Source organism: Barbus barbus (assembly GCF_936440315.1).
Source record: "Barbus barbus genome assembly, chromosome: 5".
Taxonomy (NCBI): Eukaryota; Metazoa; Chordata; class Actinopteri; order Cypriniformes; family Cyprinidae; genus Barbus; species Barbus barbus.
In genome coordinates, this window is record NC_136733.1 from 5,464,883 (window position 1) to 5,480,270 (window position 15,388).

The 15,388-nt window shown below is 34.1% G+C and overlaps 1 protein-coding gene across 1 annotated transcript; it reads left to right on the plus strand.

Moving 5' to 3' along the window:
• The first annotated feature begins 590 nt into the window (after nt 1-590).
• Nucleotides 591-15,070, plus strand: LOC306870543 (uncharacterized protein). Its single transcript, XM_079417857.1, has 12 exons — nt 591-779; nt 1,291-1,402; nt 1,888-1,981; nt 3,988-4,042; nt 8,070-8,210; nt 9,538-9,698; nt 10,083-10,181; nt 11,078-11,223; nt 11,324-11,501; nt 11,592-11,704; nt 12,347-12,434; nt 13,900-15,070. The coding sequence occupies exons 1-12, from the start codon at nt 665-667 to the stop codon at nt 13,951-13,953; spliced, it is 1,356 nt and encodes a 451-aa protein (XP_079273983.1). The 5' UTR covers nt 591-664; the 3' UTR covers nt 13,954-15,070.
• Nucleotides 15,071-15,388: the final 318 nt, after the last annotated feature.

Here is a 15,388-nt window from a genome sequence, read left to right on the forward strand (position 1 = left end):
TTTGCATAAATAATTACAGTTTTTCTCAGTCGCTTTGGTGCATTTCTCAGAACAGAAATAAAATTTTCAAAACTACTTGTTCAGCCTCCACATCATCTAGTCACTTGTGCACATCATAAAAGTTTCTCATTCTTTTGAACAAGTTGCGATTGCTTTGGTACATTCATGCAACTGATTATGCACATTTGTCTGTGGTTTCCTACATTTTCAGTTACTGTTGTCATATTGCTCAAGATGTATTATATAGTTCTCTGTGCAATAGTCTTATCCTTCAAAACCTCAAGTCATTAGTTCATCGTATAAGTCATTACGGTAAATGCAAAATGGTTGATCTAGTTGTCATAAACTTTCAAGCATATTTTCTGCACATTTCTATTAGATTTTTATAAATTAGGCATGAATTGTCATTTTTACCTAGTATTTATTGTTTTCATTTTACATTATATTGTTATGTTATATGTTATGTTATGTTAATTGTTTTCATTATATAGGCCTTCTAAAATTGAGTATAAGCTAACGTGTGTAGTCTGTTCCATTCTCATTTGGAACGTTTCGTCTTTCACCTCCACTAGAGTGCGCCAAAGCGTTCCATTTCTGACGTTTCTACATGTGTGCGACACTGTTTTGGTTCCCCCGGTGAAAATCATTCCTGCAGATTTTCAATATGTCAGGCTGTAAGAAGCCGCGAGCTGTAGCAAATCCTCTGGAATCGACCATTACATCTCCGAGTGAAACAATACTGAAGGAATGCCACACTTTATATATCGACAACGACAACGGTAAATAACGGGTATCATTCGTATGTAAACACGTGTTGCTATTTGTGTTTTTGTCATCTAAAACATTATGAAACATTGTGGGGTAACGTTACAAATCAGCTTGAAAGTTCAATCATCAAACGTCCGACATATATAATGCTGTTAGATATAGTTATAACTTACCAGTCTCTCATTCATAAGTTGTGTTATTGACTGTGGCTAAAAAAAAACTTACCTAAGACAGTTGTGGACTTCATATGATATGGCAACATGACTATGTAGGCAGCTCACAGGGATTTGAGACACAGCCATGTTGAGCAGTTGTCTCTGCATGTCACACTACTGTAGTCTATGGGCCAGTAATACTACAGTATATGTAAATTCACGATTATACAATATTTTCCAGTTCATGTAAACTGAAATGTCCTTTACAGGGTAGCAACATACAATTACAGTATGTTCAGGGGCTAATTGCATGTTTGTATGCACATTTACTGTAATAAAGCTCCTTTTGTCTGGATGTTTTTGACAGGATTGGTGAAAATTGCAGAGAGTTTGGGAGTGAGGCTGTTACCGCCACGGAAAAAAATTATAGTTATGATTATGGGAAACCATTCTGCTGGGAAAAGCTCCTTCATTAACTGGTAATCGCACCTCTCACATCAAAACCAGCTTTTATCCCTAAATGATTTCATAGAATCAGGAATCTGGAGATGAAGATTATACAGACACACATTGTTTTAATGAGAATGTGTCTTTTCCCTTATTAACATCAAGTCTCATTATATTATGTTTCTTATCCTGTTTGACTCCAATGATAGGGTTTTAAAAATGTTTTACTAACAACATCTACCTGATAAAATATTTTATAGATTGACGCAACAAAAAAATGCACATTGATTATTCAAATTCATTATTAACGCACATGATTTTACCAGGTCTAGAAATCATCAAATGAATTCAAATGAAAGTCAAAGTAATCTTGAAGGCCCCTGGCTGCAAACCACTGCATTTGACCATGTAGTTTTTAAAAATTATTTTAAAAAAAAAGAGTAAAACCTATGAATACTAAAGAGGATACATTTTGTTTATGGGGATAAAAATATTTCAAATTAAATCTATCTTTCAGGTATGTGGAGGAGCACGTACAGAAGACAGGTGTTGCCATTGAGACACAAGGCTTCACATTTATAACTAGTGGAAAAAAACGAGAGTCACTAACAGTAAGTACATTTATGTGTACACCAGAAAGCAGATTATTGTGAGAAAGCTGCTTAAAGCGAACACTTTACACTCTTAACCCCAGTATATGGTGCAAGGCGAATGGTTATGTTGGTGCATTGATTACCTTTTTAGTGTGCATATTTATCTGTTTCAGTCAACTGACTTTTTCCATAAAAATATTACAGAGTTCAAGTTAGCATAGACCCTAAATATACATTTAATGCACAGTCCATCTCCAAATACCAGCAGAGGAGTGCATGTAATGCATATATATAGAGGTATACAAAGATGAATAGTGTATTCATGTGTTTTTGTATTTATTGCCATAATTTTAACCACCTGATGGTCATAAATATGGTGGATGAGTGGAAAAACGGATGAGTAGTGAAAGTGCATTTGTGAGTGCTGTTAATTATGGGGCTATTAATAATAATGACTCAGGGGTCACTTGTTGACCAGCGGGGGTTTTCTCTGGGTGTCATTCAATAAAATCCAAGCTGCAAAGAGATCAATCAAATGAAAACACATTAGCTGAATCTGTTTTAATGAGTTTCTGAAATAACTTATTTGAATTTTTAAGGACACCTTTTCCTGATCTCAGGAGGGCTGTGAAAACCACCTTTAGTATTTATACAGTTTAAAGAAGAGAATATTAACTGTTTGTCTGCTTTCAGCTACCGATAAGAATGTTGGAGGCTTAGATTCAATTAATAACTTTTTCTGTTTAAATCCGTTTCACAGAAAATCTGCTTTTTTTTTTTTTCTTCTAAAATCAGAGCAAAAAATATTACATTGCCCAATCCTGTTCTGTGCACTTTCTCCACATTATTTCCTATTCTAACTCAACTTTCCTCCTTAATGGTACAAGTCCAGAAAAAGCATTCTTGTGAGCAGATACAGATGGAATGTCTGGAATTTTTTCCGCTGATTGAGGAGGAAATTCTTCAGAATGAATTTGAATACAGTAAAATATGCCAATTAAATACTGCGTGGATTAAGACAGCATAAATTAGATCTACAGAAACAAAGATGTCTTTAATAGACAGCAATTTGATTAAACAGAGAGAAAATGTAGACTGTTGTTTAACTTTATTTTCACAGATTCTTTTTCTAAGAAAATAAAAGAGTAATCTTACTTTTAGTACCGTTCGCACTTTAGGTTTTTTGGGTTTTTTTAACACAACTCTATTTATCAAAGAATTATGAAAAACAAAACCCATCATAGTTTCCTCAAAAATATTATGTAGCACAACATTTTTAAATGTATAAATGCAGCCTTGGTGAGATATTTTAAATGGTAATAATATTTCACAATATTACTTTTTTTATTACTGAATGTTTGATTAAATGAATGCAACCTTGGTGGGCATAAGAGATTCTTCCATAAAAAGTTTCAGAAGGTCTGAAAATGTCAAAAAGCTTTCAATATGAATTCAAGCATTTGTCAGTAAGTTCTCATAAAAGGCCAAATTTTCTGAGCTATGTCTACATGCATAATGCAAAAAGGGATGCAAAAGTATTTAAGAAGAAATGCTTTGGCAATAAGACAAACTGGACAAAACGACATGGAAAATCATACATGCATGCATGTGGCGAAAGAGCAGACCATATCACAGCTTACTCAGTCGCTCCTTCTGGAAGCAAAGGGGTTGTCTTAAAGACACAGCATCTTTTTTCCTTAGCATATAGGGCTCTCCCTCTCTCTCTTTCCTTCTCTGTCTCTGTGAAGACCTCAACGTGAGTAATGCAATTATGGTGAAGGAGTGATATGAAAGGATTATCAGCTCTTTACAGGAAGAGCCTACCAGCAGAACAGGAAGAGAGCTGCAGCGTGGCCGAGAGTGTCACACCATCACCCAGCCTGCAGAGAGAAAGAGAGAGGAAAGAGAGAAAGAGCAGGGAGCCTCCCTACAACGGGGCCTGGCTTCTGACTTCACACCACATTCTCCTCTTTAACTGTGTCTTATCTTTCCTTTATCAACATGTTTGCTTCTTTTCCTCACAGGGAAATGCAACATTACACCTTTACCCGCATTTCAGACCTCTGCTGGAGTTCAAAGGTAGGACATTTTAATAGAAGATTGATTTGTAACTTTTAGTATGCTGTCAAAAGAATATATATATATATATATATATATATATATATATATATATATATATAATAGATTAATATGTTAGAGATAGAACGTAGAATCTGTTCTGTTTATTAATGTCTCGGTCCATTTAAAATATGTTAGTGTGCTATATTATGAATATGACTGAAATATTTCAGAACCTTTGATTTTTTTTTTTTTTTTTATGTGTATGCTTCGAATTACAGTTTTATTATTTTACTTTTCATTTTTTTCATTGCAATTAATTTTTTCTGTGCATATATGAACTATTCATGTTTGCCTATCAAATATGAATATTTCCTCTGTGCCATGCATATCGACTTCTAGGCATTGTTGATTAGTGTCACATGGTATCACAATTAAAAAAAAGGGGGAACGTTTCTTATTAAGTCATTGGAACGGAATATTATGCATGATATTAAACAGTTTTAGTGCTATTTTCCTCATTTATTGGTTCAAAATTAGACTTGGGTTGAGGGAAATGTGTAGTCGAGGCAGTAGCATCTACAGCTATGACTAACATCTTACACTGAGTCATGCAAGCGTATGTACAGCCAGCGCAGTATCCGCCTGAGAGCGCGAAACATAGCAACACATCTCATTCACATGCACCTCGATAAACTCCCTCTGGCTCTGCTGACTTAACGCTTTTGGCTGTGTATTTATGTAACTGTTAAAAGGAGAGTCCTACTGGTGTCACAGCTAGGCTGTATCTGAGTGATGGGTCTTCGTTGGTGTAGGTGAGTGATCTTTGGGTGTGTCAGAGGGCATCATTACCACACACTGATCGTGCAGTATTCCTTCAGTGGGCAGTGTGGGTTCACCCGGTGCAGAGAACCAGAATGAGTCATTCACATTGACAACAGTGCAGCTTCAGTGGGATAGACAGAGAGAAATGTCTTCCCACATTACTGCTACAGCGAACATGCAATTGATAGTCAGCAACAGGAACAAACATAAAATGAAAATAGCATTTTGTATAGCCATTGCATATTACAAGCTTCAAGTCAGGGTCAAAACCTGACGTAATTATGACATGCATTCTTAAAACATACTATTATAACAGTAAATCATGCATGCATCTTTTTATTGTAAGTATAAACCATCATTTTCTGAATTTTATGAATCTCATAGTTTGTTTACTCAAATTTATGAGCATGAACTTACTGCAGTTGTCTTCTATGTTCCTGGGAATGTCTATAGTGTGTCGCATTAAAGGTTTTAAATGTCTGTGTTGGTCATCAGGATGTGGGTTTGTGTAAGAAACAGTAATGAGATTTGCGATTGGTGCATTGTTTGGGTGTGGTTTTGGCTGGTTTGTCTTATCTCAATAAGTTTGACACTATCATCATGACTCGGGTCTCTCCGCAGTGGTGCTGCTGTGCGGTTTGGAGATGACGCAGCACTTTCTTGACCTTTGACTTTTCCCCAGTGGACTAGATCCCTCAGTATCTCCTTCCACCTTTTGGCAGCAAAGTGAGACGCGTTTCTCCAGTTACCTTTTCATTTTTAAACAAACTCAAAGATCCCTTAATAATCCCTGGATATTGAGCGTATCACATGCACATTACTGCATCTGATTTTAATTAAGTAGCACCTGTGGAATGAAAGTAACTACATGGATATTCTACCGTTCAAAAGTTTGAGGTCAGCAAGATTTTTTTATCTTTGTATTATATACATGGTTAATGCATGGATGCATTAAACTGATCAAAAATGAAAAACAGAAAATACATGCAATGTTACAGAAATGCTGTTCTTTTGACCCTTCAATTCATCAAAGAATTCTAAAAAACAAAAAATATCAGTTTCCACAAAAATAATGAACACATCTATATTCAAGACTGATTAATAATAATAAAAAATGTTTCTGGATCATGTGATATTGAAAATATCATCACATGAATAAATGACATTTTAAAACACATTAAAATGGAAAACAGGTATTTTAAAATATAGTAATATTTCACTATGTTAGTGTTTTAGTGTAATTAAGCAAATGCAGCTTTGGTGTGCATAAGACACTTTCAAAAATATTTATATAATTACATAATATTTACAATATATTTATTTAAATATTTACTCAAACTCTTGAATGGTAGTGTATATGATGGTGACCTTATATAATCATAGGAAACAAAAATAATACATTTTACATTACATTTACATTTAGTCATTTAGCAGACGCTTTTATCCAAAGGAAAATATATATATATATATATACTGTGTGTGTGTGTGTGTGTGTGTGTGTGTGTGTGTGTATATATATATATATATATATATATTTCAAGATTCAATTCAAGAGTTTTATTCGTCACATACACAATTATACAGAGTATAACCAGCAGTGAAATGTAGGTCAGGTCCGCTCCAAGGACAGTGCAATTATAAAGTATACAAATATTAAGAGAAGAAAAGTAGAAAAAAATAAAATAAAATAAAAAGAATAAAATAAAAAGATAGATAAAAAATATAAATATAAATGTGCAGGTCAGTATGTTGTTGACTTAAATAGTACTAAGAGGAATGTGCAAAATAATGTGCAAAAAAGTTGTACAGGGTATATAATAGCAGCAATATGAGGTAGAGAAAAATTATGAATAGCTTATTGATATGGTGATATTTACATGGAGTCAAGTGATGTTATGACACAGAGTTAGAGTTTAGGAGCCTGATGGCCTGGGGGAAGAAGCTCCTCCTAAGTCTCTCAGTTTTTGTCATCAGGCTACGGAAGCGCTTACCAGAAGGAAGCAAAGTGAATAGCTGGTTACCAGGGTGATTTGAGTCCTTGATTATTTTGACAGCTCTATTTTTGCAGCGTTTGAGGTAGATGTCCTGCAGAGAGGGGAGAGCAGACCCTGAGATGCGCTCAGCTAAGCGCACAACTCTCTGTAGTGCTTTGCAGTCCTGATTGGAGCTGTTTCCATACCACACTGAGATGCACTGAGTCAATACACTTTCTATGGTCCCTGAATAGAAATATATATAGAGAGAGAGAGAGAGAGAGAGAGAGAGAGAGAGAGAGAGAGAGAGATATATATATATATATATATATATATATATATATATATATATATCTCTATCAATTAATTATATAATTTAAAAAAAATTATCATCCACATTTATTTTCTAGCTCCATAGTCTCTATTCTAAGAGAAATATCAAATCTTTCTGTATGAAACCTCTGAGTAATAATGTTCAAAATCAGAGTATTTTCTGAAAAGAGAAAGAGAGAGCAGTTAAGAGACAGAGAGAGATGGACAGACAGATTTTAGGGTGTGTTGGTGCACCTTTGTTGAATGTTGATGAGACAGAACAAGACGGGTTTGTGTGAGATCTTGCACACCTGCAGCCACTATCTGAAAGAGCTTCAGTGTGAACCGCAGATGTGTTGTGAAGGTAGCAGAAACATTTGATGAGACCTGACATGTAGTTATGCAGATTCAAGGTGTGATATTGCTTTTCTAAACAGTCTAACTTGTGATTTTCACCTGGCGGATGATAAAAAACCATATTTGACTAAGAAGCCACCCCAAAAAATAGCAATTGCATATCAGTGGGCTACAATCATTCTGAGCATGTAAGCAACCATAAAGCAGGCATTGTGGGGATAACTGAAGCACCAATATCTATCTTTAGAAAATGCAAAATATATATTATTTACATGCTTTCAAAACAACGGCTGGCGTTGCTTCACAGTCGTTCTTCACTGGCTAGCTTTATGTGGCTCCACCTTAAAGCTGCCAGTTGAAGAGCTGTTGTGGGCAACCATAACAACAGACCACCAGAGGGGGCGTGGTCAAGAAAACTGGACGAGTTAATCAGAATTCAGTTTTATTAATCAGATGGATTTTTCCCCCCTAGAATTATAGTTTTGAAACATCAGATTGTTGTTACAATGATGAATCTGCACTTAGGGTTGTGTTTCTACTACCAGCGCAGTTTTATAAATGCCTGCAGTTGTATATTGTAGGTGTCACGGATTACCTGAGCGCTGAGATTTCCACCTCCAAACAGAAGAAGTTCAGCCTGGTGACGTTTGTGGACACTCCAGGGTTGGTGGATGGAGATATGGTGTACCCTTTTGATGTCAACAGTGCCATCACCTCTTTTGGTAAGGCTGCATCTCTTTATTTTGTACAGTTTTAGCTTCTATAGCAGTTCCTGGACCACCACACATTTTGCATGTTTTCCTAATCAAACACCTGATTCATCAGCTCATTTGTAAGAGACATTTGTCTCATTTGTAATAGTGCATTCAAGTTCATATTTAAGAGTTGAGAAGTTGTAATTACGACATCAGGTGTGTTCAAGTCACTTTGATTGGAGCAAGATGGCCATGCACCTTTTCTACAAAACAAAATCATAAAAAAAAAAAAAAAATGTAATTAATAAAAACTCTTCTTCTACAATGATAAGCAAAGAATGTAAATCGGTGTGTTTTTGCTTTATGGAGGTGCTGTAAAGTGAATCGGTATATATTCTATTGTAATTATACAATACTATCTTTATTTGGAGTAACTTCGTTTTATTGTACAGGTGCATCTCAAAAAATTTTAAGTTTTGATAATTACAGCTTACAGCTCATGAAAGTCAAAAGTCCAATATCTCAAAATATTAGAATATTTACATTTGACTTTCATTAAATGAGTATCCCTACAGTATAAATCCCAGGTATCTCTTGTTCTTTGAAACCACAATAATGGGGAAGACTTAGATATTGTTAAATACAATTTCTTTTTTTTTATTATTAATGATAAATCAATTTATATAAATATATGAAATATAAATGATAGATGAATTGGCAGAAATAAAACGTTTAAGTACTAAAAATACTAAAACTGAAATAAAAATAAATTAAAGTTAAATATAAATATTTTTTAAAAAAGTAACAAAATTACTATTATTATGATTACTAAATTTAAACTGAAATTAAAATAAAAACTGAATATGTAAAAATAAATGCTAATTCAAAATATTAATAAATACTATAATTGTATAAAAATAATACTATATTAACAGTGAAAAAATACTGGATATACACATTTAATGATTAAAAATAAAATATTCTAGAAAGTTAAAATGATCTGAAGCATTTAAATTGTACAGTCTTTCTTTTCAGAGAAAATAGACCAAAGAATATTGATGACTCATTTTGTAACAAGTAGCAAATCTCTCTAAATTAAAGGCTATTTTATATTTTAGAAAAAGACAAGCTCTTCAGTATGCCCAACCCAACTTCCTGTTTCAATAATATGTCAACACAGGAACAAAAATAGTTTTTCAAACCTTTTAAAATGATCTTTTTAAGCTAATGAGACAATATGTACCAGTAATAAAGTACCATTAATAAAGTTTGATTTGTTTATTTTGTCTTAAATTAAATCACAAAACTATAAGATTAACAGTTCCTCTCATTTTACATATCTGTGTATTTTCAGGTGAGCAAGCGGACCTCATCTTTGTGTTTTTTGACCCGATGGGACAGGCGTTGTGCAAGCGTACATTGAACATTGTTGAGAAGTTGAGTGAAAAGTGTGGAGACAGACTGCGCTTTTACCTGAGCAAAGCTGACGAGGCTGGACGAGAAACAGACAGACAGGTGTGTGTGTGTGTGTGTGTGTGTGTGTGTGTGTGAGTGTGTGAGTGTGTGAGTGTGTGAGTGTGTGAGTGTGTGAGTGTGTGTGTGTGTGTGTGTGTGTGTGTGTGTGTGTGTGTGCCTTCACTGCCCTTAAAGTCAATGTAATCTTAAAGTAAACTGATATATATCTGTCTGGACTAATTTAATATGGTAATTTCCAGTCTCACTTCAATCTGTACTCCTGATCTTCTTGCCATAATAGTTTGTTCTCTGACAGGAAGCCAAACAGGTGCTATTACAAATTCAATCCTCTGCGGTTTCTCTGTCACTTTAAACCGATTTAGCATTAACCCATCTTAAGGTCAAATGTCTCAGTCAGTGTTGGTGTTGATTTTATTCCCACAGCGAGTGATGATGCAGATTGTCCAAGAGCTGTGCAGGAGACCTGGACTCAACAAATGTGGCTTCGAAATGCCCACGATATACATCCCCAACCCTCAAAAAGTAAGAGATGATGGTAGCAGATTGCTGTGCTGGTTAAATGTCCATGGTTTTCCTCCTAGAAATGACATGAGTAATGGAAGCCTGCCCATGCTGCACTGCTGTGTCAGAGGAAATGGATTTATGTCTCTCTGCAGCATTTGCATTAATTAGTTCTGTCTGTCAGCAGAGATACTTCTCTTACAAGCCCAACTTAAAGGAGAAATGGACTGATACTAAAAACACATAAAAGATCAACTTGATTTCAGGCTGCTTTATAATGCACTACTGTTTTTTGTACTTTTATTTGCATGGAGGTGAATTGATCCAAATTTACAGTGCAGATGTTTCTAATGTTACAAATATATTCAAATAAATGCTGTTGAATTTTCTATGCATCAGAAAATGTTGGTTTCCATAAAAATATTAAGCAACACAACTGTTTTCAACATTGATATTAGTAAAAAAAAAAAATATCTTGAGCACCATTTGTTAAAAATGCAGCTTTGCCATCACAGCAATAAATTAGACAGTTATTTTAAAATGTAATAAAGTTTCACAATTAAAATATTTGTATTTTTGATCAAATAAATGCAGCCTTGGTGAGCATAAACATTTAAATATCTTACTGACCTCAAATATTTTTGATCAGTTATAATAGGCAGTTCACCTATATAAAAATGATTGACAGAATTACAGTAATTGTTACAGCTCTGAGCTGTTCACATCCTTAAAATATTTTTTTCAATGCTCTTAATGTCTCATGTGGCTTTGTTGGTAATGACCATAAAATAATTCTTCATTCCATTAGTCCACTTTTTGCTTTACAGTGTTATTGCATATGATACTATTACTATAGATAGTTGATCAAATGAATATAAAATTATTAAAGTTTTGTTTTTGTGTGTTTGTGTGTGCAGCCCAGCAGATGCATCAACCAGATTGATGAGGTTTGTGAGACCATTGAGAAAAGCATAAACCAGGCAGTCCAAAAAACACTTGACCAGCTGGAGAAAGACTGTAACCTGATCATCTCTACCATTAACCATACACTGGAACAGGACCGGTACACATCCATCCATCCACACTATATCTGCTCTGTATCATGGCTCTAGAGCTCATATATGTCATATGTATCAGCTTTGCATGTTTTTGTCTTTCCTCAGGATGAATGTGAGCAGCAATAAAAGCAATCGTTTTAATTCTTTCCTCTGTGGAGTTCTGGGAATCTTCCTTCCATTGCTCCTCATCCTCAGCTTCATCATCAGCACCTTCACTCCAGAGGAACTGAACTTGGACTCTCTTGTTGGAGAGGGATTGGCTAAAACGCTCTACTTATCCACAGTATGTACTTATTTTCTGAAGATTAAGATTGGTTCCAATCACAGGTGAATGTGTTTTATTTTTTTCTGTTTATCTGTGTGTTTTTTTTAGGGTGTAGTTGTGTATCTTTGGGACTGGATTCCTGAAGATTGGCAGATAATGTTTGTGATCATCTTCTGTGCTCTGTGCTATTTTATGTTCTTCTTGGCCAAGTATTTTGCACGGTGAGCAAAATTGTCTTCTTTTATTGTCACAAGGAGGCACCATAACTCTGACATTGCTTGCTTTTATTTATTTGACACGTTATCCTTTGGCTATGTTAAGAATAGGTATTTATTCAACAGTGTACAGTGCAGTGTGCACAGTATGCAAAAATTATGTACAGAATAGCCAGTTACTACAATTTAAAAAAAAATCAATTTACAGCAAAGCAGTGGTTCCCAACCACTATCCTGGAGTCCCCTAACACTGAATGTTTTCCATGTCTCCTTAATCAAACACACCTGATTCAGATCATCATCTCAGTAGTAGAAACTCCAAGACCTGAAATGGGTGTGTCAGACAAAGGAGCGATGCAAAATGTGCAGTGTTGGGGGGCCTTAGATTACTGCTACTACTTACTATCAATAAGCAGCAAATTAGCAGTTTATCGAGGGAAAACCGCAATTTAAAGTACCATTAATATATGTCAAGATATATCTGTACAATATCAAGATTTTAATCTAATGCAATCATTGAATGCTAGCAGTTAATCTTTCAGTGTACTGTACCACTGACTGTAATTCAACTCTTGAGCTGATTTCTGTTTTTTAATGGTCACTTCATCAGTTTAACAGCAGCATTCTCAATGGTCTGATCTCCTTCAGTCAGGGCAGTAAGACGCTGACTAAGAAAGAGAAGAAGAAACTGGCTGAGTACAGCAATTACATCCAGGATGTCGTCAAAACCAAGAAGGTACGAAATAGCATCATTGTGAATATCATAATTACACTGTTTATTTAGACATTCATTTTCCTAAAGATGTACATTAGTCTCACAATCCTTGCTTGTGTTGAAATTTACATTACTGTTCAAAAGTTTGGGGTCATCAAGTTTTTACTTAATTATTAATTTATTTATATTCTGCAAGGATGCATTAAATTGATCAGTGTAGACATTTATAATGTAACAAAATAATTATATTTCAAATAATTGCTGTGTTTTCTTACTCATAGGATCTTGAAAAAAGTTTATCATGCCCAAGCCCCCACAGCCCCCCCCCCCCAAAAAAAACTTTAAGCAGCAGAAACTATTTTCAACATGAATAATAATATCAAATTTAATTACATTTTACAATATATTCAAGTATTAAAAACAGTAATTTTTACATTGTAATAATATTAGTTACTGTTTTAACTGTATTTTTGAGCAAATGCATGCAGCCTTGTTCAGCATAAGAAACTTCTTTAAAATACATTATAAAATCTTACCAACCCCAGAATTTTTGAACGGTAGTTTGTCTCAAATTGAAACACAAGTAGCAGAAATGGTGCAAAAGTGATTCATTATTTAATAAATTCTTATTCATTTCTGTGAAATCGTCTCATCAACTCCACACTCTGCTTATTTTCTATTCACAGCTATTAAAATGTAAAAAAAATGTATGTTGGTAAATATTTCTTTTTATAACTGTGTTATACAGTTAAATATAGTTTGTTCTTGTTAATTTAGAGCATTTTGATTTTTATTTTTTACCTTTTGCATTATAAATATATTACTCTGAAAAAAAATCACCCTTTTAAACCATTTACAGTTTGTTTGTTTTCAACTGCTTACACAAAATCTTTACTTGTCACAATTTCTGAAACCTGAATCTGCCAATTACTTTCAATCTTGTACAGAAATGTACATAAGAGCTCATGAAAAAAAGAGTGTTTTGAATAACTGTGTATATGATATATGCACAAATATAATACTATGGCAAAGGTGTTTGCAACGTAAGACAAATGTTTGCTTTTGAGATGTGTTTGTGATATTTTGAATGCAGTGCTTCATTTTGCAAGAGATGTGAGGCATCTTGCATTTTGTGTGTGCAATTATTGGATTTCTGTGTAAAGTTTTGAAAAAAAAAAAAAAAAGAGGCAAAGTTTTGAAAATGTAAGCAGTTTAAAAAAAAATATAAAAATATGCAAATAGCAATATATAAATAATGACATGCATTAAATAACATAAAAATAGCAAGTTGCAATGACTAGCTGACAAGTACCTAAAATCATCGAACCAGAGCAGTTTAACCAGCTTGGCTTGGCTGTGAGACCAGCTAACCAGCTGAGATGTGAGAGAACTGGAAACTGAACCTGCATTTGAAATATAAGCATTTCGAAAGATTTCAAAGGATGTTTGTCTTCTAATTTTGTAATATTTGTCATCCTTATCTTAGCGGAAGCTGTATGAGGAGTATCTTCGCCAGTGTGCTGCAGAATATGATTTCTGAAGGAAGCCTGCATGACAGCCGTCGGTCACATCAGAAAGCACATCCATATTTGAAACAATAATGTAGTTTCATATTGACTTGAGTAAGAATAACAAATCTGTGCCTTTTTTTTTTTATGTGAACAGGTGAACAAAATGTGATTTACAAACATGACCTCAATATTATCTTACACCAGCTAGTTATTCTATATGAATCATTTTGAATAATCAGACCTTGAACTGTTTTTAGCCAATAAGCTACATTATCAGCATGTAATGACATATAATTCTGAGGCCTCCTTTTGATCTCCAGGAGCACTGTGGGAGAAACCAAAGGTACCAAATTCAACCTCATATTTACACAGTGTTTATATTATCAAGTGACATTTCTACTTTTTAATAATGTAACACAGAAGAATTTCTCCCAGCAGCCACAGAAAAGCACTCAACTAACTTTAGGTCTTCCTGTAATTCATATATGTATGTGAATGTACTGTTGCATGTTTTGTCTACGTATATGTCGCTTGTATATGGGTTTAAAATGATTGTTTTGTAGTGTTCTGAAGTGATGCTGCCTAAAAATGATAACATTTTAATATTATTCTCTTAGGGCCTTGTTTTATGAATACTTAGGCCTTGCATTATTTGAGAAATAGCTGGTTTTGAAGATGTAAACTAAGTGAGAGTCAGTTTTTTACCCGGCCATGTATACAGGGTGCAGAGTGGAATCATGCACTGATTCATTTCTTTATACATTTTTTATTTTATTAGCTTATTTTATTTTTCAGCTTTTTAAATGCAAATTTTAAGAAACTGTAGCACTTCCATTACTTTTAAGTAAACATGCATTTACCTCAGTGTAGCACAAATGCATTTTATTATGACTGCAATAATTCAGATTTCATAGCGTTTTGTTATACTGATTTCCCAAATGGATGTTATTTTAAATTTGAGGCTTTAAAATTTTTTTTTTTTTTTTTTTTTTAGCTATGCTGATTTTTACAGAACAAAATGCCCTCTTTGATTGACTCAAAACTTTGTATACCACTGTCTTATACTATGATCAATTACTTTCTGTGTTTTCTGTAAGTATATTTGAAAGAACAAGCAGCACAATAAAATGTTATAGCAACAAATTTATTCACCTTTATTGTTTTTTATTCCACCAGAACCTGTCCCATATGACTGAAACCTCCAATCCCTGAGTTAGTACCAAAGAAAAGCTAAAGGAGGTCAGAGCTACAAGAGAAGCATTCATTATTATTGTGTACAATCAACAATCAATCAGTCTATCATCAATACATTTCATTTCACGATTATTCTGAAAATACTAGCCTCTTATAATACGAGCATTTCTATAGATAAAGTTATAGCTTTAAATTATTGTCGTCTTGTGCAATTTACTAGCAGGGCAACCACAGTTCCCATGAGCAAGAGGTATATTGTCACCGTTAAAG